This window comes from Caloenas nicobarica, chromosome 6, assembly GCF_036013445.1.
Source record: "Caloenas nicobarica isolate bCalNic1 chromosome 6, bCalNic1.hap1, whole genome shotgun sequence".
Classification (NCBI taxonomy): Eukaryota; Metazoa; Chordata; class Aves; order Columbiformes; family Columbidae; genus Caloenas; species Caloenas nicobarica.
Window position 1 is genome coordinate 19,190,119 of NC_088250.1, and position 20,236 is coordinate 19,210,354.

Consider the following 20,236-nt stretch of genomic DNA (forward strand, 5'->3'; position numbering starts at 1 on the left):
CCGTGAGAAGAAGGAAAGGACAGATACACAGGCTCTGACCTGGGAACAGCTGGTGGCAACCGAGTTTTGCTTTCTGCCATAAAATCAAGTGGAGGAAATTGGGCAGGCAGAGCGCGCACCCCAAACTTGAGAGTGTAATATTAAAGAGCACTTCACCGAGCTGTGAATTCGGTGTGGGGCAGTAGCAGGGAACGCCTCAGATTTCTGTTGGATGCCTCCCAGCATGCACTAATAATCCTTTATTTGTTCCCCATTCTTTCAGCAATTAATTTATAGTAGAAGAATTTGGCGTATGTTGGATGACTTGTTAGATGCAATACATTAAAAATGAGTCATAGTAAAGGGGAAGGATTTAAAGACCGTAAAAGATGAAAAGACAAAAATTATGCAATCATTAGATGAGAATTGTGAGGCACAAATCACAATACTCCCAAGTAGTGAATCCTGCAAGAGGCTATATTGTGGTGTGATTTAAGATGAAGTTTTTAATAGGAAAAGCATGAGAATATAATCCACTGAACAGCATGTGCTTCGCTGATTATGAGAAGGAATTTGACTGCTTACCATATACAAGCATATATTAAAAATTAAAATTAAAATTCATGGTTAATGATTTATGATTTTCATACCCTATGAAAGAATTAATAAATAGTCAGAGATAACTGGAGGAGTGGAGATTCAAAACAGGAGAGTGCTTGTCATGCTTGAATGCCCTGAACAGATATTTTAGCTGTTGTGCTAAAAAGGTAATAGTCATTCCCAAAACAGTCTGCAGATTGTTCAGAACTCCATTGTGCAGCCATTGTGGTCTGTGTGTTAAGAGGGGGCTAAGATGTGTTTGAAAGCGGGCTTCCCATGTGGCTTCAGTCTGTATGGCCTAGTGTGGAAGTGGAAATACTGCCCAATGTCACAAGATTTACTGTTCCTCCCGTGCCTTGAATACTGATGGATCTCTGAAAGTTCTCTGCTCTCAAAGGTAGTTGTGGCCTTGGAGCAGATGGCTTGATTCAGTGAAATACCTTATGGAAATGGTAGCTATCAGAAATTAAAAAATACCTAGATACATATATCAAAGTCCTTCTTGAAAGCCCTACAAACATGATTTTGTTTTCATTTTGATGTGCTTTTGAGATGTTAATGTAAGAAATTGTATGAGTGATTTATTCAAGATTTAATATTTGTTATGAGAAAATAAAATATTTAGTTATGAGTTATCCCATCTTTCAGAATAAAATGCTGAGGTTAATGTTAGGATAGCAACTGAATCCCATTTATTGATGTTCACTTTGGTGAGAAGTGCTATTTCTTCAAGAAACTTCAGTGGCTGTAAATCAATCAAAGACCCTTCCTAGACTGTACTACGTTCAGTTCAATTACTACACATGGAAAGAATTGAGAGAAGGTTTGCGGGAGCAGCTACCCAACAAAATCCCTCTTTTGCTTTATTTTTAATGACCTTAGTGATGATGTCATTTCTCCTCCATAGAGATAAAGGCTGATTGTCTGCAACCCTGTGCAAGGAGATCTGGAAGTGTAAATCTCTGTCATTTTAGTAGGAAACATGCTTTTAAGCCTGCCTCCAAAGATAATCCAGATCACAAAGTTAATTGCAATCTCTGTGTACATTTCTAACCGATTCCTAACAGCCTCCATGTGCAAAATCAAGGGTCATACGGATGGGTGTTTGCAGAGGGACCAGCCTCACTTTCCAACCTTGAACTGACACTGATATTTTCATTAACGACACTACTACTTTTCTACTTTTGCTCTCAGACAAATCTGTTAGTAAGATCTGCTTTAAATCCTCCTTCACAAACCTTATTTTATCTTCAGCGTAAGGACATGGGAAAATGTAGCCAAGGAAGTTACAATAGGCTGTGGCAGAAGCACAAGCCCCTTTAGCAATGTGTGCGATGGAGGGAGACAGCTCTGAACAACACTGTTCAATGCCTAGTAATGCCAATGCTGGGACCGATAGGAACTAAAAAGAAAACGTGGTCTTAATAACCAGGGAGGAAAGTGTGCCTCCAGAGTGAAGAAATCTTGATGCTGGAAGTTGTATATTTCCATTTACTCAAATTAACTTAGCTGTATCAGATGAGTGTATAATGTATAAAACTCCAGGTGAGCCATAGCTGTTACAAGGGTAGCAACAAAGCAATAACATTTTTTTTTAAAGTACATCTAATAAATGTTTACCTTAAAGTACGTTTAAAGACACAGGAGACTGAGCACTGAAGAATCCCATGAGTTAACTTGAGGAGATTGTCAACTCTTTTCTCACAAATGTTCCTTTCCATTCCCTGCGCGGGTGTCCATGACAATCACTCTGTACGTTTAATGTAATTTATAAATAAAACATAACTCTGTGCAAGGCAAAAACTTCTATTTATTTCTTCTGGGTTTAGCCCATCTTTCAGCAGAGACTTCAAAGCACAGACAATTTTGTCAATACCAAGTTCCTAGCAGGATGAAAGACAAGACTGCTCTTTAGGTAGCTGCTCCAGCGTATCGGTAGTGTCGCACTCTGCAGGGGTTGCCCCAGCCTCAGTTGTCTTCATCTCCGCTTTCTGTGCATTAGCATTTATGGCGCTAGGGATCTAGTGCCATGTATGTCATTATATATGGCACATACAGTTCAAACTAAGACTGCACATGGCTATGATACCTTTTTATAAGCATTTACGTTTTTTGACTTAACTGTATGTTTTCTAAGACTCGAGAAAGGTGAGCTACCAACATGTGTTGTCTAGTATGCAGACATCAGCACAAAGAAAATTATTTTCTTCAGACTGCAGGATGCTTTTCTACTCATAATCACCGAGAGTAACCTAAGCCCTTATTTATGTTCAGTGTGGCAGTAAAATTGGTACAATAAAAAGATTATATAAACTGGTCTTGTTTTAAGATTCAGAAATTCCAAATGAAGCATAAACTTTGCTAATTTAATATCCAGGACACTGAATATCTAGTTCTTTTCTTGTCAGTATCTTGTGCTTATAAAAGATAAATTAGCAAGCCAGATTTGTTTTTAAGGATTTCTTATTGGACCTATAGCTCAGCGCCAGTGCTAAACATGGTCCCATAACTCTCCTGTTTTTCTCAGGCCAAATTCTTTCTTCCTCTCTCCCTGCCAGCTCTGGGCAGTGCTGAGCTGTGCTCTGTTAGTTCCTGTGGGTTACAAATGGCATCCCAGCTGATTCCAGTTAGCCTTGCCGGACCTCACCTGCCTGCCTCTGCATGTGTGCCTGTGCCTCTGCAGCACATTAATTTAATGCTCATACAATAATGTGTGAGCTTAATGTGAAATGAAAGTTGCATGCTTTTGTTGGCAGCCTGATTGCATATTGCTGGTCTGATATTACAAGGTTCAAAACAAATAAGGTGCCACAAACTTCAGACAGTGATGAGTGGCTTAGGTCAGGTTCTATTGCAAATGCACAACGCGCCTCCCGTCATGATGCTTCTCCTGTAGAGAGGTTTCCTTCGTTTTGTAGGTAAGTTGAGAACTGGCATCATGCTTCAGCGTTTTGTCATGGATACAAGTCACTTGAGTGCTCCCTGAGGTGACCTTTTACATAAACTTTTTGCTTTTTCACATATATGTGGCTCTTTTATGATCTGGTGTGCGAGATGTGTACACAAGGATATAGTCTTCAGGAAGTCCAGTGTCTAATTATACTGAGACAAGCAGCTGCTGTGTGAAGTCAGGGGTCTGGTCTCTCAGACTCACAGACCAGACCCTCAGAAGAAGTGTGGGGAGTAATTACCCTCAGTGGATGCCCTGTGCCTGATTGAGCTTTGTAAAATGAATAGTGTACATAACTGTTAAAAAGGCTGTAAAGCTGTACAGTTGCTGTGCAATTAAATCTGAAGAATACTGGTTGTGTTGTTACTGATAAAATGAAATCAGTAGCAATGAATAAGCTGTTATTATTTTCTTGTGTTTCTCAGTGTTGTGAGGTAAGTCAGTGTGAAGTCTTCACCTGCAGTTCTTTCCAGGGTTTCTAATGCTTGGTTACATTTTTAATGCCCTTCAAAAAGTACTATATAGCCTCAGCTTCTTTTACATGTACTGGCAGAAACTTCCTTCTTTTTTTAACTGGGATAAGCTAGCACAAGAAGAATCACAGGGAGGGAGGAAAGAGTCTCTGTTAGCTCTTGAAGAGCCAAAGAGGACAGCTCGCTTTGGGCACTCTGCAGAGGAAGAGAGGATTTTCCCATCCTGATGGACCTTAGTCAATATGACACAGGAATGCAGGGGTCCAGCTCAACTCCTGATGAGCAATGGAGAGCTGTCATGGCTTTAGTCCTAACATGCTGTAGGAGTCTGCTGCTTACCTTCCATATGGGCCTTATATTTGAGGTTTCCAAAAAGGCTGCCTAAATGTATAGTGGGGAAGCCTCATAGCCATATATAAGGACTTTTTTTTTTTACTAAAAAACCCTGTGGTTTCACCTTGACTTTTTATGCCTTCTCACAACTGGATAATCCACGCAGTGGCTACAGAAAGGAGAAGGTGGGTCTCTGTCAGAGCTGTCTCTAAAGCAAGCTGTGGTTGTCACTTACTGCTTATGCAAAGAGCCTCTGGGATGGTGAGGAACTGCAGTGGGTTGCTAGCTGGCAGTTCCCTCGTTTGTTGTTCTCCTTCCTTAGCTGTGTAAGTTTTGGTTCTTTTTTTTTTTTTTTTTTTTAACTCCTCCTCCCATCTGGCATCTCCTAATTATTTTCTATTACTAATCACTTCTACAGGAAACAGACTGGAGTGTTGAATTAAGAGCCCTATAAAAGGATAATTTTGTTATTTACAAGTTTCTTACCCCACTTAGGCTTTATAACGTGACACTGTATGGCTGGTGATAATCACCTTGGGCTATGATTGTGTCTAATCTCATAAACCGGGCAGGGTCAGGTCTGGTCACCAGTTGAACAGGAAAGTCCCAAGGAAAAGCCAGGGCTGCGGGAAGTGGAGTTGGTAGCACCTTTGCTGTGAACTAATGTCAAATGTGTCTTGTGGTTTATACCCTCTGCAACTCTATGTAGCCTGTGGAAATCTGTGCTGAGTCTGACTACCAGGATTTTGTCAACTTACCTCTATCGTTATTCAGATAAGCTCCTTTTTCTCCTTAATGTTTACAAGGGGGAGGGTGTTTTTTATTTAGATGGGAGGCGGGAAAGCATTTTACATGTCACTGTTTACATGTTCGCAAGTACAAATACATGTCATTTGGCTTCTGTGCAAAGATGGAAAGGACGCGGAGCTGTGGCAGTCTGGTGTGTTGCCCCCAGTGCGGTCAGAGAATCCTCTGACAGGCAGGCACATCTGCTCCAGTAATTGCCCGCTCGTAATGGTTACCAAACTCTTAAGACCCATGAAGAGTGAAATGCTTGTTTTAGAAGAGGTGGCAGAAAGAGAAGTAGAGGTGCCTACCTGAAGTATTAGACTGTGAAAGAAAAAAAGAACAACCGTTTATCCTGTGGTTAAAGCCATAGAAGCTCATCTGTTCTAGCCCTTGTTTCTTTCCTTTCAGTCCTTCACAAGAAAGAAGGTATTTTCAGATAAAACTTCTCATGCTTAGTTGCGGTCTCTAGCTGAATGTTTTCTGCATTTGAACAAAGTAAGGAGAGCAGTTTTGTTACCAAGCTCAATAAATTGCTTGCTCTTATTACTTCAAACCTGTCACACTCGTCAGCAGTGAAGACAGCAACTCTTGACAGTTTTGCAGTCTTTCTTTGATCATTAACTTTTAGAACATTAAACTTTTCCATATTTAACCTTTTTTCTGCATGGCATCAGCAGTTAGAAATAGTGTTGCTTCTGGCATTTGCTGTTCCTGCAGCCCTAATGTTTAAGCAAGGTAAGAATCATCATGCTGAAAAATCTGATTCTCAGCTGATGAACAGTTGTTGATCTAATCGTCACTCATCATCTTAGTATTGATATTCCTCACTTCCATACAACTTCCAACATAACTACAGGAGGATGTGTTTCTAATAGTGAAGTTCATATTATAACGCACTTAGACTGTATTGCTCTTTAGTGGGGATTATTATTGCAGTGGTTAGAGCTAAAGCAGTTTGAAATAGTTTGCCTAAGGAACATTAGAGCTAGTATCACAAAGTATAATGTCCTCTGTTAAACTTCAGTGTATGTGTATGTGATTTAGTAATTTTTTGTTTATGATTTCCAGTTTGTAAATTAGATTATTAGCACTTTAGATTAGCAGCTTTTCCCTTTCCTAAGAGCAGAGTGGAGGAATACTGTGAAAATCTGAAAGGAATTTGCATTTTTCTCGTGATAGTGAAATATTTTAAAAGCTCTGTGCTTTATATAATGTATCAAATGCTTTATTGGTTGAAGATTTCTGGTGATTTTACATTGCTGGAAAAGTCTTGAAGCATTTACCAAAGTTAATATGATAGTGAATTACATTCGCATTCAGGCATTTCTGTGAATTGGCTGATGATTAAAGTAACGATGTGTTTAATACAAATGCACAAAAATTGCAAAAAGCATCATGTGTTGTTATCTTTCACAGAATTTGAAGTGCTCAGTCTCTTAAGTCACAGCTTCTCATCCGCTCCAGCCTCCAAATCCTTGCAGAGCATTTGTCGCAGCGCTGCAGCCTGTGCCTGGCAGCTGCCAATCGCCTTTGTCACACACTGGAGTTTGTAAGGCAGTTGATAATGCTGAGAGCTTACTGGGTAATATTTAATGGGCCTTATGGGTTAATTCTCAGGCTATTTTTATTGTTCAAAATTCGAACTACCTCAGTGTTAGAAATCTTATGAGCAGTGTCACTTAAAGCCCTAGTTGATGGTGGCAGTAAAAATAAAAAATTGCCCTCTAAGATGAGATGAAAAATGTGACTAAGCAAGCAGTTCTGCTGGATAAACATTTTGTTCATTGCTGATAATTTCATTCATTGCCAATGAATTTAAGAAATTGAACTATAGCCCAAACTTAGTCTTTTAACTTTGATGTGCCCTATACTTAAAATCAGAGCTTCTGTCTGAAGACTGTATGCCTCTGAAATCCCAAATGTCAGACCTTTGAGTCACTGATTGGGATCTCAAGCTAGTGTATTTCAACTGAAAACAGGCATCAACTAAACAGACTTGCTGGGGAAAAAAAAAATTAAAAAGTCCCTCCTGTGTAACAGAAGTTGTCTAAGCTGTCCCCATGCCAATGCCTGCTTCTCCTCCAAAAGGTAAATAATCTGCATAGCCCAAATTTCTGATGGGGAGTTGCATTGCCAGCCCCATTTTGATTCATTCAAAATGATTCAGTTTTCAAATCAAGACACTATTTAAATTTGTTGCAAAGATGCTGGGTTTGGCCATTTGAGACAATGGTCTCTTGCATGCCTGTGTCAAGTAAGAGTTGTTAACAGTTACAGCTTCCTCTGGGGAAAAGGGATGCTTCCTGACCCTACAGGAAAATTTTCATGACACAAAGATTATAAAATGTTAATTAGGAAACTAAGAGGGAATAAATAGGAAAGATGAACCATATGTGGAAACGGAGAAATGAGAAAATTTGAACGCTGGTCAACAGAATGTAGAACAAGGCTTTTCTGAGAATGTGATCAGGGATTAGAAGATTTTATGGGTGGCAATAAACTGATCGTTTGACTTTGGGAGCAGAGTGTAATTCCACTGCCAAATCCACTCTGGTTTCATTCATTGCAGGTTTCAGATCAGTCCTAATTTAAATAGAGATTTATGCATGGATAGTGGGAGCCCACATGAGAGACTCATTTGAAGGATGATCAGCCTACCTCATTTTCTGAGTCTGCCTAATTGCATTGTGTAAAATGAATGTAGAGCCCGACCCACAGCACTGGTACATCTATGCCTGTGGGCACATGTACACCTGGAAAACTGGTAATCAGGATCTGCAAGGAGTGCTGATGGACACTGGGGGTTACCCCCATTTTGTAATTTTTCTGCAGTGAGGTGGTCCATAAGCAGATTTTCACCATTACACGTTTTGCAAGAATGTTGCGTGTCCATGTCACAACTCTAGTATTCCTTCAAGTTAAAAATTGTTTCCACCTTGTGATAATTAAGGAAGGATTAGGAGATTTTGCACTCTGAGTCTTATTTATGCTAAATAAGTGTGAATATGGACTGGAAGTATGTAGAAGAAAGAAACTGTGACAGCACATGTATCATAGCAACGTGGCTTATTCAGGAAGAAGTGGATGGATTCAAAATAGACCATGTGCCAAAGGAGCAGGTGTAGACTGAAATACAAAGAGTGTTTAGAAGTTAATGAGCTGCAGTTTTCAATTATATATTGAATTACTCTAAATTGAATTACTGCTTAGAACAAAAAGGGCTAATATTAGATTCATTATATCGCCAGACAAGACTAATGTGAAATGAATATTATACATTAGGTAAGAAAATATTAATGAGACATAAAAAGACAGTTGCCCATGTTATGCCGGTAGCCAAAGCTCCTATTCCATGAGGATTAAATGAAAAAACCTAATAAATACAATACTAGAAAGACACTTGTGGATTGCATGATTGTATTTATCCCTAAGTTATCCCATTTTCACTTACAGAAAGATATAGACGTTTATTGTAAAACAGTTTTTATCAATATGATTCTTAAATAGATAACATAAAGGAAGTGTTGTAAATTATTTATTTCATAAAGTTTGGCCACTATCAACATTTCCTTGCCAGGAGATGAGTAAGTTTCTTTATCAAAGGGTATGGTTAAGCTTTTTGATAGGCCTTCTCTTTTATTTTTATTTTTCCTTTTATTTGAGGTAGTAATAGTGTGGGTCAGATGAGAAATAAACTATGACCACTACCTTGTGGTTTCGGAAGATCTGTCTAACAGCCTGTTTTATGATACTTAAATGTGGTATATTAATAACAAAGAGCATTTGCCAAAACAGTAGCATTCACGCAGCTGCCAATTTGCAGTACATTTTGACTGTTAGCACTCCTGTAGAATACATTGTCTTGTGGCATTTATAAATTACTTTGAAGGTCTCTTTTTGGAATACAGCCTGCCTTGACATGTCACAAGTCACGAGGCTTTTGCTGGAGTGACCCCTTGCTGTGATGAACGTCACCGATGCCCGGTTACACCAGCACAGCTCCCTGCAGGCCAGCGAGGAGACACCGCAGAGCAGGGATGTGAAGAAAAGGTGATGCTGTCAGCTGAAATAGCAAATGCTGACTGAATGGGAGTGGACGGAGCAGCTGCAGAGGAGCAGTCTCTGTGTGCTATGGCCAGCGTGAGGGTTGCTCCCTTGGGCAGACCTCCTTGCTCCATCAACTCCTCTTCCCGTAGGTCTCATAACTGCCAGACAGACCTGTCTAGCCCTGATTTAGCAAAGCATAGTGGTGTAATGGTTACCTTAAACTACGTGAGCAGTCCTCCCAGTCTCTGTGCTCCTGCATTTCCCCAGGAGAGGACTGCCGGGAACAGGTAGCTGCTTTATTCCCTGTATAGCTTACTGCCTCCATGGTCCAGGCTCCTGGCAGGAGGAGAAGATAGAATGGGTCAAAACCAAAGCTGTGAAGGATGGCAGGGTGAGTGGAAAGGACTGAAAGCAAAGCTATAACAGACAGGAGTTGTCTGAAGGATTTACTGGAGACAAATTCTGGTGGTTTGTGATGCTTCTGTCCTTGCTCATGAACTGTCTTACACACTTTCCCTGGGGAATGGTGATGCTGCCAGCCCCTGAGGCAGGGAGGGGGTATCCTCCGTGCTCTGCCACCTCTTGATACCCTTCTGTACTTACCAAGTTTGGCTGGGCTTGGCCCCCTTTTTAATGCAGCTTGTTTTCCTAAGGAATGAATGGGGTTGTGGTAATGAGCTGCTGCAAAGCACAGAGAGAATTGCTGAGGCTGATAACTCAGCTTGAACTCATGGTCATGGGGGACTGCTACCCTCACCACAGTCAGAGTTAGGAGTGAAAAGAACTAATATCTTAGCTTTCTGGTTAGCTCTTATCATGTTTTTTTGATTGGCATATCCTGCCTTAGTGTCACACAGCTTGGTAGCAGCGCTGCATTTATTGTGCAGTCACATCTTGTCCCTCACGAGCCTGCTGGCAGCCTCTGTCTGTAAGGGAAGGGCTGGAGCAGTTGGTTATTTTAACAGGCAGCCAGGGCCATGGTGATGTCCTGCGTTGGTGTCTGTAGGGAAGAGCCCTGTGGCTTTGGCCGGCTCAAGACCAAACCGGGATAAGGCAGGAGCTCTGTGAGCAGGGCAGGACTGCACCGTCTCGCCCAGAACGTGATCCTGTGGGGAAGCATATTATTATTTATACAGCATACATGAAGTTGTAGCTATTGCTTGTAAAACCCGCTTAGCACCAGTATTGATTGCAACGTCCACGTCCCTGCCTGTGTGCATTCCCGTGTGCTCACATGCACCCCTGTAGTGGTGGTTGTACCTGTGGAATGTGAAGGAGATCCCCAGAATTACCTCCCCTCCTGCAGCAGACACAACGAACCAGTTGCTGACCTTGCTAAAAGTTGCATGGTGTTAGCAAAGTCTTCCAGAACCAGAATAAAAGTAGATCTTTTCACTGCAGGTACTATGAGGTTTTGTTTGGGGTTTTTTGTTTGGTTGGTTTTTGCTGTGGCTAGGTCCATGGTTATATACCAAAACAGCCCCCTCCCTAAGAGAAGAAATGTTTGCCTCTGAAAAGTGCCGTGCTTTTGTGCCACTATCCAGAACAGCAAATGCTAACTGGTCTTGTCGGTTGTTGAAAGAGAAATACCGTGGATGCTTTTTGCCAATGCACAGTTTTGACTTCTCCTTTCCAAAGGCTCATATTGGTAATGGCCAGGAGCAAATCTACAACTCGTCATGCCACTAGGAACAACATAAGCCTGCTGACCTAGATCCAGATCAGCTGCAGTGACCGTGAGCTTATAGGACTAAATCTACAGAAAAACAACTTTTCTGTTGGCTTTCCCTAAGACCTCTCTGCTTTTTTATGGGTGTGCTCCCTTGTTATGAAAACAGGGATACTTCAGGGTATTTCTGGTAAGCACATCAGCGCAAACATAAAGTCTTCCCAAATGATGATAATACACTCTAACTGTATTGCACAATACAGTACCAAACGAACTCACTTTTTATGTAGTAATTTCTAGTAGCAATATTGGGCAACATTTTTTCCATCATTTAAACTTTGCTCTAGATTATTTTTTTAAATTTAGCAAATGTGCTTAAAAGCAAGCCAACACTTTGGCTGAATTTGTTTAACTAAGGTTTTAATTAAAACATTTTTTTTAAACTTCCTTTTAAATTCTAGATATAAGAATGTGATTACCTGCTGTGGAAATCACATACACCTTTGTCAGAAATAAAAATTCAAAAATACAAATAGCCATTTATTTAGCTTTTTCAATGAGTATTTCACTGGGGGAGTGGGGTGGGAAGGTCTGATATAGTTAGAAGCCAGTCCATTTGGAAAATTTTGTTGTTAAAAATAGAACTTTTCTCAGCAGAAAGTTTTCATCATTCAACCATGTCTTTAACCCTGACTCCCCTGTGGGCAACTGCGGACTCAAAGCGGGGTTGTGTGCTGCCTGTGGATCCCAGTACACACTGGGGACTGTGCGAGCCTGATGCTGTCCCTGTGCCAGGTAAATGTGGCTGTGTTGGGGTGGCAGCAGGACAAGTCTTACCCCAGTGGCTGAGGCTGCGTGATGGTCCTTCCCATCCAGCTCCTGAAATGTCAGCTTTCAGGTTGAACGTTTTGAACAGCGTTCCTACCCTCTGCTCACACCGCAGATCTGTGGACAAAGGCTACGCCTGGCATCAGCATGTCCACAGGGAAGGAAAATGACATGAAAACAGCTGATCACCAATTTTAAATAAAAAGTAAAATTTGGGTCTCCCCTTCACCCCGGGAACAATTCTGTGAAAGATATGACTAGGAAAATTATGTTTAGCATGGAACAATCTTCCACCGAGAACTGCACTAAGGAAATTGGGCTCAGTTTCACAATCTGACTGACTAGCTTTTGAAAATCGTGTACTGAGCCCATAAGATATGCTCATAAAGTGTTCAGGCAAGGAAGGATTTTCTGACCATATAGGTTTGGCTAAGTTAGCTATACAGTGAAACAGAACCAAACAAAATATACAGTGGCTAACCACATAGCAATCCAAATATCTTGTTTCTTCAGATATGTACAGTAGGGCATCATCTTTGATTTTTTTAAAAAATGCATGCAATATAACTGCTGGTTATTACTATTATTATAAATTCTTTAGAGAGAAGGGATCATATTATATATGAAGTCTGAAACAATAAAGGCATATTTAGTCATAATAACATGAAAATACCGTATGAGAATGAAAAGCCTGCAGTGCATTCCTGAGACTGAAGAAAACATGATACTATGAGAGAGGAGCCAGGTGGTCATGAAACTGAACACTTCATCGTGCTGGAAATGCACGTGGCCTTCAGGAGGTCCGATTGAGTCTAATCTGGGCATTTTAGGACTGGTGAGCTTAACGTGACTCTTGAATTTTCTGTTTTGATAGGGTTTTTTTCTGAAATGATTTTGGTTTATTACTCGACAAATGGGAAACGCATCCATTTGCCTTCTTAGTCAACATCGGACAAATTATCTTTCTGAATTGTGTGACTGGATTAAACTTAAATAATGTGTCTTTCAGAGGGTGACTAATTGGAATTTACTGCAAGCCAAGGATGACTTTAAAAATCAATTCTGTAGAGTCTCCGTAATAAGATTTACTGGTTGTGAGATTAGTATCAGCAAATATGCATACCTTATCCAGCTAACACCGAGAGCAAATAATGCTCAAGAAAACAGCTGTTTCTCCTGTGCCCTGGAGGACTTCTTCAGGGGCAAGTAAGAAAAGTAGAGTCCCAGTAGGACTTAGGCTGAACCACCCTTATGGATGAAGTTTTAGAACAAATGAGAACATTTGAAATAGCAGGTTAGAGGTTTTTTTTTTCCTGTTTGTGGTTTGGTTTTTTGGGTTTTGTGTGTTTGTTTTTCTCCTTTAGTCCGTATGTACAATGTAGAACCTTTAAACAGATGTCTTGGATTAAAGGTTGTCATGTTGCTGGTTTTGGTATTTTAGTGCTCATTTTAGTCACTAAAATGTACTGTACCAGAGGCTGCTCTGGCTGCGTGCTCTGCTGAGAGGTTGCTCAGCTGTTGCTCCCTGACGTTCCATTTTCAGTTCACCTCAATCCTGGGAAATCAAGTCCTGAAATAAAATTTTAGAAAGACAGCCCTGCAGTTTTCTTCCTCCTGGAGTCTGCATGGCATGTGGCTCCCTACACATGCAATGATTGCAAATGTCTGTTACAAACAATGAATAAAAAAATAAAATAAAGACTTAGAAAATGGAAGGGAGAAAACTTTCCTCCTCAGATTTCTACCTCTTTTTCATCCAGTATGTAGCAGACGGTATCTAATAATTGTCCCCGTTACGGTAGACTTCAGGCAGAGCAAGTTATAAAGACAGCTGTTGGACAAGGAAGAGGCTGTGGAGAGGAGACTGCTGGCGAGTGGGAGCGCAGGAGCCGCTGGTGGAGAGCAAGTGTTGGATCAAGGGCAGACAAGGGTGTACAAAGAAAAGCAGGACCAGCAGGCTTGCAGGTTGGGAATAGAGACAGCACAGAGCACCTGTCAGGATAGAACAGCTGCCTGCAGGGTTTGACTTGAACCCCCAGGTGTGTGGCTTCATGTGTTTGCTCGCAGGGGTGGTGACTCACCTCTGCTATGACTCTGGCTACTTGAGTGGGTTCCTCTCTCTTGCTGTGTTATCTCACTTACTGATAAGCTGAAGATCTGGACCTGCCTGATGACCCAAACTGTGGTCAGGAAGGTGTGTACAACAGAAGTTTCATTCTTCATTCTGGTTTACAAAAGGAAGGAAGTGGGCTGGACTAAGAAGAGCACTTGCAAGGCCAAACTCCCTAAATTAGGCGATGGCAGAATTGTAGAATTGTGTCATCTGATAGCAGTTGTATGAATTTTAATTACAACACTACTTTATGTTGGGGAAATGTATTTGTTATCTATTTCTTACATACATTTTTTGGTAACTTTTCAGTTGCTAGCTCTATGGCTTTAGCTTTCGTCCAATCTGGTGTGCACAGCTGTAGTGCATATAGCACATGTGAAGGGCTGCCAGTGTGGATGAGCCCAGTATTCCTCTATTTGTAAACAGCAGAAAGTGCTTTGCACTGAACAATGGGAAGCTGATTTATGTAAAACCAATAAGCAATCTGAGTTAGATTACTGTAACACGAAGTAATGTTAGAATTAAAATTCATAATCTTATAATTGTTTTCCAGATTATAATGTGTTTTCATAATTACAGCCATGAGGTAGGACCTTTCCCTGTTGGGTAGTTTTGCTTACCTTTTTATTGGCATTCTTAAGATTTAATTTTCCAGGATCCAGAGATCAGTTTCTACTAATGTGACTCTAAAGTGCAATTGAAAATAAATCAGTTCTTCAGAATCAGGAAAAAGGAAACTGACAATTAAGGAATAAGTATGTCAAAAGACAAATATGCACTCTACCAATGACTGAAAGGAAAAATCACAATGCTTTACCTTGCTTCTTAAGTGGAATTATACAGCATCGTAAGGGTTGATTCTGGTAGTAAATGCCAGGTTATTTATTTCCAACAAAATCAGTTTTCAAAGAGTTTATTTCCTAATATGAAGTTTTTGTGATTTATTTTTCCCTTTTAAAAATAAGAGGAATTTTGGTTTCCAAGGAAGCATGTAACAAAAATATGTTTCCAGAACTCCACAATTTGCTTCCTGAGCTTGTCACTCAAAGCTGTTTGGAGAAGATGACTCCTCAGTGGCAAGTTTAGGTGCACCTTCTTCCATGAGGACTTTTACCTTATGTAGTCCTTGGGAATGAACCTGTGAAGTGGCTTTACTAGAAAGGAAGGAGAGAATGAGTTCGAAAGCTTGTCTGCTACCTCTGCCCCTGAGTGCCTGCTGTTCTCACACTTCACACAGATGAGGTGGTCAGGTTTTGCCATCTCTTAGTCCTCACCTTGGTTTTTTTGGATCTCCTGTTGCTGTGGAGTGTTACACTTAGAAGGATGTGCAGAAAAATGTAAGAAGGGCATTTATTCACCTGCAGCAGAAATGAGCAGTTAAAAGCAAGAGAGGCAGGTTGAAGTAGCTTTTGGAAAAGTATTTCTCAATAGGATGGATCAACCAGCGTCCTGTTTGTATCGAAACTGGGAACTCAGCCAGATACTCCCAAGACCCCTGTATGAGCTGCTAATGCCCGACAGCTTCATCCCATATAATCTATAGCCAGTGTTTCGATTATTAGCTATTAACTTGCCTTGCAGATTAGTGGCTGGTGAAGCACATATGTTGATCCTTAATCTCTGCAACCTCATCCTATGCTGAAACCCAGCAGATTTTAAAAACCTATAGAGAAGGTACTGGTGATCTCGCAAGGGAGCAGAGGAGGGCTCAAGGCGAGCATCACTCTCATCTGTGTTGGCAGGATTGAGCTAAATGGTAGCGCTGTGATCCAGCTGCAAAACACACACCAATTCCACCCAGAAGACTGCGACAAACCGTGCTCGTCTTTGGTTGTTACTGAGTCATGAGAGATAAAAATACCTCTGCTGCAGAAGGGAGAGTGGCTGTGGAGCTGCAGCCGGTGGCGAGGGCCGGGCGGGCTGCGCCGGGGCTGCCTGCAGGGCCAGGCTGTGTGCCGGGGGAGCTGCTCTTGCACCCTCGCTGTCGGGAGGGTGCTCAGCCCCGCGCTGTGAATCACCGCTGTAGTGAGTCAGACCAAAGGTCCATTTTTGCAGTCTCTGACAAAGACTATTCGCAAGTGCTTGGAGAGCACTAGGAGAAAAAGGGCAGGAGTTGAGTGGCCATGGTGGTGTCCCCTCCCAGCTGTCGGCGTGCAGCTGATGGGAGCCCCCGCGGCTGGGCTGCCCGGGTGAGCAGCTCTGGGTGTGTGCGCATGGGCTGCCCTGGTCCTTTGAGTGCCTGTCACACTTCGCTGCCTCCCGTGGCAACGTCTTCGTGATGCTGGTGTGAAACGTTGTTTCCTGGGGTTGTGTGAGGGGTAGCGAGGACCTGATTGTCCTGGGCACGTTTCATCATCAGTGTCATCTGTCTGAACAGCAGGGTTCAGTCCGATTCGAGACTGTGTGTCACTCACCTTCTGTTAATGTTCACAAATCCCTAATGAGAGGCACCACAGCAATTTGGGGTTTAGGTCCTTGGCAGAAGGGGAGTTGCAATGAACTTCTGGTGGCATTTGTGTTCACACCACTGCTGGCAGAGCCCGTTACGATGTGAGTCTGACGAGCCTCTTTTTATATCAAAAGCATTGAAGAAATGTCATTTTAGGGAAAGAGTGATGAGCATCGAGGGTCACATTCACTGCTCCCCGCCATGCCTCCCGGTGCCCAGCTGTGTCACAAGGGGCCGGGGGAGCTGTCACATCCCCTGGAGCTGCCGTTCACTGTACGCACCTGAGGGTGCCCTGACGCCCCCCGCACCCCCAGGAGGCCGAGAGCTGCCGTTTTGTAGGGGCGCCTGCCTCACCCCTGGCTGGCAGCCCTCCCGCAGCCAGCGCGGGGAGCGGCGCTGCCCGCCCCGCCGGGGCTGCATTGGCCGCGGCCTCCGGGGGCCGCCCCCGCCCGGCCCCCGCCCCGCGGGCGGTGCCGCCCCGCCCCGCGCGCTGCAGCGGCGCCCCGCGAGCCGGGCGCGAGGCGTGTGTCCCCGCATGGCGGGGGGAGCGGCTGCGGGACACCCCCCCCCCCCCGCACCCGTGTCCGGAGCGCAGCCCAGCCCGCCGCGCTGAGTTAGCCAGCAGGTGCCCGGCCATGGCCGCGCCGCCCCTCCCAGCGGTTTAGGTCCCCGAAATGGTCCTTTTCGGCTTTTTCCCTCGAGTCTGATCCGCGCAGAGCGGTCCGGGGGGCTGTGTCCCCTCCCCGCCAGCCCCGGCTATGCCTTCCCGAGAGTCCTGGCACGGGCACAGGGCCGGCAGGGCTGCGGTGCGCAGCTCGCCGCAGGAGAGCCGGCAGCGAGATCTGCTGCTGGCAGCCTTGGGGATGAAACTGGGCGCTCGGAAGTCGTCGGTGACAATCTGGCAACCTCTGAAACTCTTTGCTTATTCGCAGCTGACATCGCTTGTCCGAAGAGCAACTCTGAAAGAAAATGAACACATTCCGAAATATGAGAAGGTTCATAACTTCAAGGTAAGGAATGCTGCTACTTATTTCTTTTTAAGTCACAGGATCTATAGTTCTGGTTTTAAAATGGGCCCAGTATTGCAAGGAAATACTAGATATGCAGACTCCAACTTTCTGGGCACTTAAATGTGTCAATTAAATCTCATTGCCACTTAAATCCATTAGACATCTTTACAACATATCAGCGGTAGAATGAGGATTTTGTTGTTGACTGCTCGTGTGCATGTATTGTTCCAATATTATTTGCTGTATCTAGGTTATCGCTTTTAATTAGAATCCTTGTATGCCAACAGAGATGCTAAAGGTGAGAAAAACTGGCAAAGTTTTCTTTCATTTCAAATGAATGTACTTCAGTTTTACTTATGATGGTATGTGGCCACAAAGACTTTTAGATCTGTGATTAGTGGATTAAACTGGTCTTATCTCAGTTTGTCGCTGGTAAATAGCTTTGGAGGTAAGAAGCATGTTCTACTGCATCTGGATTGAGCAGATGGTCAGCATTTCCCTTACTTTCTGGCTTTTCTCCTGTGTTAATGAATTGAGTGTGCTGAAAGCAGCGTGGCACATACCGTGGGGCTACCTGAGCTGCTGACTTTAGCAACTACCTTGTGTTTTAAAAAATGTACTTAGTCTTCTATGTAGCTTCTGATTATTGTTTTAATTAGTTTACATAAACTATGCTCTTTGGCAAAAGCCACACGTGTCAATAAAACATATGTATGTTTTATGTCAGGATCTGTAGTAAGTGTCCAGTAAGGATTTAGTAATTTTAACCTTTTTGTGGTCAAATGCATTGCAACATAGGCAGTCTTTATTTGTGAGACTAAGTGAATTGATGTCATACTGAATTCCTGTAGATGACGGTACAAACTTCATATACGGTACCTGAAGCCCAGATTTTATCTTTAACGTGTGCAGTTTTTTTCCCCAGGTAGCTTTCACTTTTATTTATTTCAGGAGAAGGAGAAATCATAAATATAATACAGGCATCTGATGATATAATGATCTGTTAATTGTCTCATTTTCAGTTTTGATTTCCATTTCCATCACGTGCATGTGCATGTATGAAAGTACACATGCATGCACATACATATTTACCTGTCGTCCATCTGATTTCATTTAAACCACCTTCTGGCTTTTGAGTCCAGATAATCACTGAAATTGGAATCTTTATATGATCAGAATGTTTGTTTGACCTGAGTTCTTCAATAAAGCACGAATTTGAAAACCATGTACGAAGTGTTGTATAAAAAAGTGTTTAATATGAACACTTGGTATAAAATAATCCTGCTGGCTGTCAGTTAAATGCAGAGCCTTTTTTCACAGGCTCCTGAAGTGTCCTAGAGATGTGAAATGTCTTGCAACTTTCATTTGTTCCTTAGAGTTTGAATGTAATTTTTGCAGATGCCAGAAGATAGTGATTTTCCATGTACTACACCGTATGTAGGACAATACGTATTTAATTTTGCACACGTCTGTATTCATCAGTTGCTTTCCTTTAACAGCCTGAAACACATCCAATAACGCGATTTTCATTCATTTGCATTTATTCGTTGTGAGTTTTTTGGCTGGTTGTTTTTTGTTGTGTGTGGGGTTTTGTTTGTTTGTTTTCCAGTAACTGTTTCTGAGAAGTTTGGAAGCTGTGGGTTTTCCAGTCCTTTTTCAAAAACAAACTCTGTGTCTGATCCAAGGTCATAGCTATAGCACAGACTTTCCACACAGATTGTTTTCTTTATAATAGTCCTACTCTAGTTCCTTTATAGGTACAGTTGCCAGAAAAATATACCTTGAGGAGTAACTCTTTTCTCAAGTCAGTGAAATGGAGTCACCTTACACAGATATTTTTTGCTATTAAAAAATACAACAAACTCCTTAGTCCTTAAAGGGTACGCAGCAACCAACCTACCCACTGAAGGAATGCTGCTGGCGCTCACGAGCTCTGAAAGTGGCCACTGCCCTGTTTTTTAAAAAGTAACCATAAGTCCTTCATAATAATTGCATTGTGGATCTGAAATGAACGGCCATCATTATTTCATGCACTCCTCTCTTTTATAATCCCTTGCACCTGTCAAATTTTTCTTCTTACGTGTATAGACATCATCATTTAAAATGTCTACAGAAGTCTCCCATGTTCCCGGCTGAGCAGCAAATGTGCCACCAGTGTGGGAAGGAAGGAAATGTCAGTCCCAGAGTCTTGGAGGTTGATGTTTGAAACAACACCAGAAAAAAGCAGCCAAGAAATTAAATAAATTTATATAATTCAGCTAACCAATAGTGACTGCTGTCCCCAGGGGCTCCACCAGCAAAAAAGAGGGCACACGCTGCTTTGTACCTCTGCAGCTAATCTTCTCTTCGTTATACAGGAATGAGGCAACAGAGAGGGACCTCTGACCCTTTCCCAGCTGCTTCTTTGATCAGGCACATTACCAGTCACACAAATGCAAGGGTCTCAGAAATCCTTTTATATTGGAAATGCTGTAACATCCCAGCAGAGGGAGGAGAAGTGGAGAATCATTAATGCACAGCAGCTCCTGCCCTCGACTTAGCGAAGGCAAGAAGGGAGCAGCAGCCGCTCCAGGGGCAGGCTGGACTTGGCCACAGGTTGGGAGACCTGAGTTCTCCCTCCCCCCTGCACCTCCTGTCCCCGTGCGCTGGGGACGTGGGGACACAGGTGGAGGTTGGACCCTCAGAGTCTGTTGCCTCCAGCAAAGCTCAAGCAGCGGAACAGTGGCAGAGGAGCAGTGTGGTGATGTTCCTTACAGGAGTGCAGATGCTGAGGGAAGGGGTGGACACGAAAGCTGTTTTTCACTCTTAAGTCGCCAAGAGGTCTCCCGAACAAACCCGTTAATCTGTCTTTTGCTCCAAGGGTTGTTTGAAAGGAGAATGTAAAGACAGTTCTGCTGGGAGTGCTGACACGGCTGGGTTTTCGAAAGGTTTTTTTTTGATCTTGTTTAAATCTGCTGGAATGTGAGTTGTCTCCTGGCTGCAGTGAGCAGGCTGGT

General features: G+C 42.6%; 1 protein-coding gene across 2 annotated transcripts in view; it reads left to right on the forward strand.

Moving 5' to 3' along the window:
• Positions 1-20,236, forward strand: part of CHN1 (chimerin 1) — a 100,599-nt gene that overhangs the window by 52,522 nt on the left and 27,841 nt on the right. For both annotated transcript variants that reach the window (XM_065637628.1, XM_065637629.1), the window contains one exon: positions 17,163-17,240. In XM_065637628.1, the coding sequence (XP_065493700.1) occupies positions 17,163-17,240 (78 nt within the window). The remainder of the gene's footprint in view (positions 1-17,162; positions 17,241-20,236) is intronic.